Raw genomic sequence first — 1,267 nt, 5'->3', positions numbered from 1 at the left:
TGCTGATGCACACGAGTGTGGGGACAGGCTGAATTGTGCTGGGGGGGACATGGGGTCACAGGGGCCATGCAGGGACCTGCTCCACCATGGCCAGGCTGAGCCACGTCATGGGCACAGGAGCCCTGAGCCCCAGGAGCCTCAGAGCAGCTCCAGGGACTGGGGACACAGGGAGGACTGGAGGGACCTGAGCAGGGCATGGGGHTCCTGAGGCACAGAGGGGCTGTGCTGAGAACAGCCTGGGGGAATGGGCAGTGRAAGCAGTGGGTGCTCACATCCATGTGCAGTGGGACAGGGGCTGGGGATCCCCCTTTGCATTGCCACAGCAAGAACAGGGTGGCCATGCAGGAGCACTGCCCAGCCTGGGGGCTTGTCTGGGGTTCAGGTGGTCCCTGTGCCGTGCTGAGCCACCTCCCCCACGGGGTGTCCTGCCTGTCCAGAGGGGATGGGCAGTGTGGCAGTGAGAGGCAGGCTGTCCTGCCATGGGGGCCATGCTGGACACGGAAAGAGGAACCTCTGGGACAGGGCTCAGCGGTCAGTGCACAGCAAGTTGAATCAGTGACCAGGAGAAGCTGGGACTGCAGGAAACACGAAAAACCATGATCCTGCTATATTTGCAGCAGTAACGGGCGTGGTACCAGGGGCAGAAGAGGAAGTGAAGGCCGAGAGATAGAACGTAGGGTAGCAGAGAGAGCTGCCCTGAAGTGTCCATGTGGCTCCTGCTGGCGCTGGCCTCGACACTGCTGGCAGGTAGGGCTGAGTGGATGCCGGGGTTGGAGCCCCACATGGATCCACCAGGAGAGAAGGGAAGCATTGGAACAGCAGCACCACTCCTGCAGTTCCGTGTGTCTCCACAGGCTGCGAGGCGGTGACGGGACCCGGCACCGTGCGGGGATTCCTGGGGGGATCCCTGTCAGTCACCTGCACGTACCAGCCTGGTCAGGAGAAGTTGCCGAAATTCTGGTGCAGTCCGCGAGCAGTTTATCCTCGTTGTGCTGATGATTTTGTCATCACGTCCGAGTCGAACCCCGAGGTGCAGCAGGGCCGATTCTCCATCCGGGACAACCGCACACACCGGGCATTCACGGTGACTGTGCAGCGTCTGGCCAAGGAGGATGCGGGCACCTTCCTCTGTGGGGTGCGAACGGGAATGTTTCAGTTTGATTACAGTGCTGATGTGGAGGTGATCGTGGATCCAGGTCAGTCCTTGTACATTCCCTGCACAGCAGCAGTGACCACAGGCTTGGGGGGCTGGGCCAGACCAAGGGAG

At 61.5% G+C, this 1,267-nt stretch overlaps 1 protein-coding gene across 1 annotated transcript in view; it reads left to right on the top strand.

Annotated features, from left to right (window-relative positions):
* The first annotated feature begins 674 nt into the window (after positions 1-674).
* The window catches only part of LOC130581332 (CMRF35-like molecule 6), a 5,978-nt gene continuing 5,385 nt past the window's right edge, over positions 675-1,267 (top strand). Inside the window, exons 1-2 of the mRNA XM_057379372.1 lie at positions 675-747; positions 855-1,196. Of these exons, the coding sequence (XP_057235355.1) occupies positions 708-747; positions 855-1,196 (382 nt within the window). The 5' untranslated portion in view covers positions 675-707. The remainder of the gene's footprint in view (positions 748-854; positions 1,197-1,267) is intronic.

The sequence above is a fragment of the Malurus melanocephalus genome, unplaced genomic scaffold, assembly GCF_030028575.1.
Source record: "Malurus melanocephalus ecotype Western Australia unplaced genomic scaffold, MMel_1.1 scaffold_403, whole genome shotgun sequence".
Taxonomy (NCBI): domain Eukaryota; kingdom Metazoa; phylum Chordata; class Aves; order Passeriformes; family Maluridae; genus Malurus; species Malurus melanocephalus.
The sequence above is the reverse complement of the archived record's forward strand: the minus strand, read 5'-3'. Positions and strand labels throughout refer to the sequence as shown.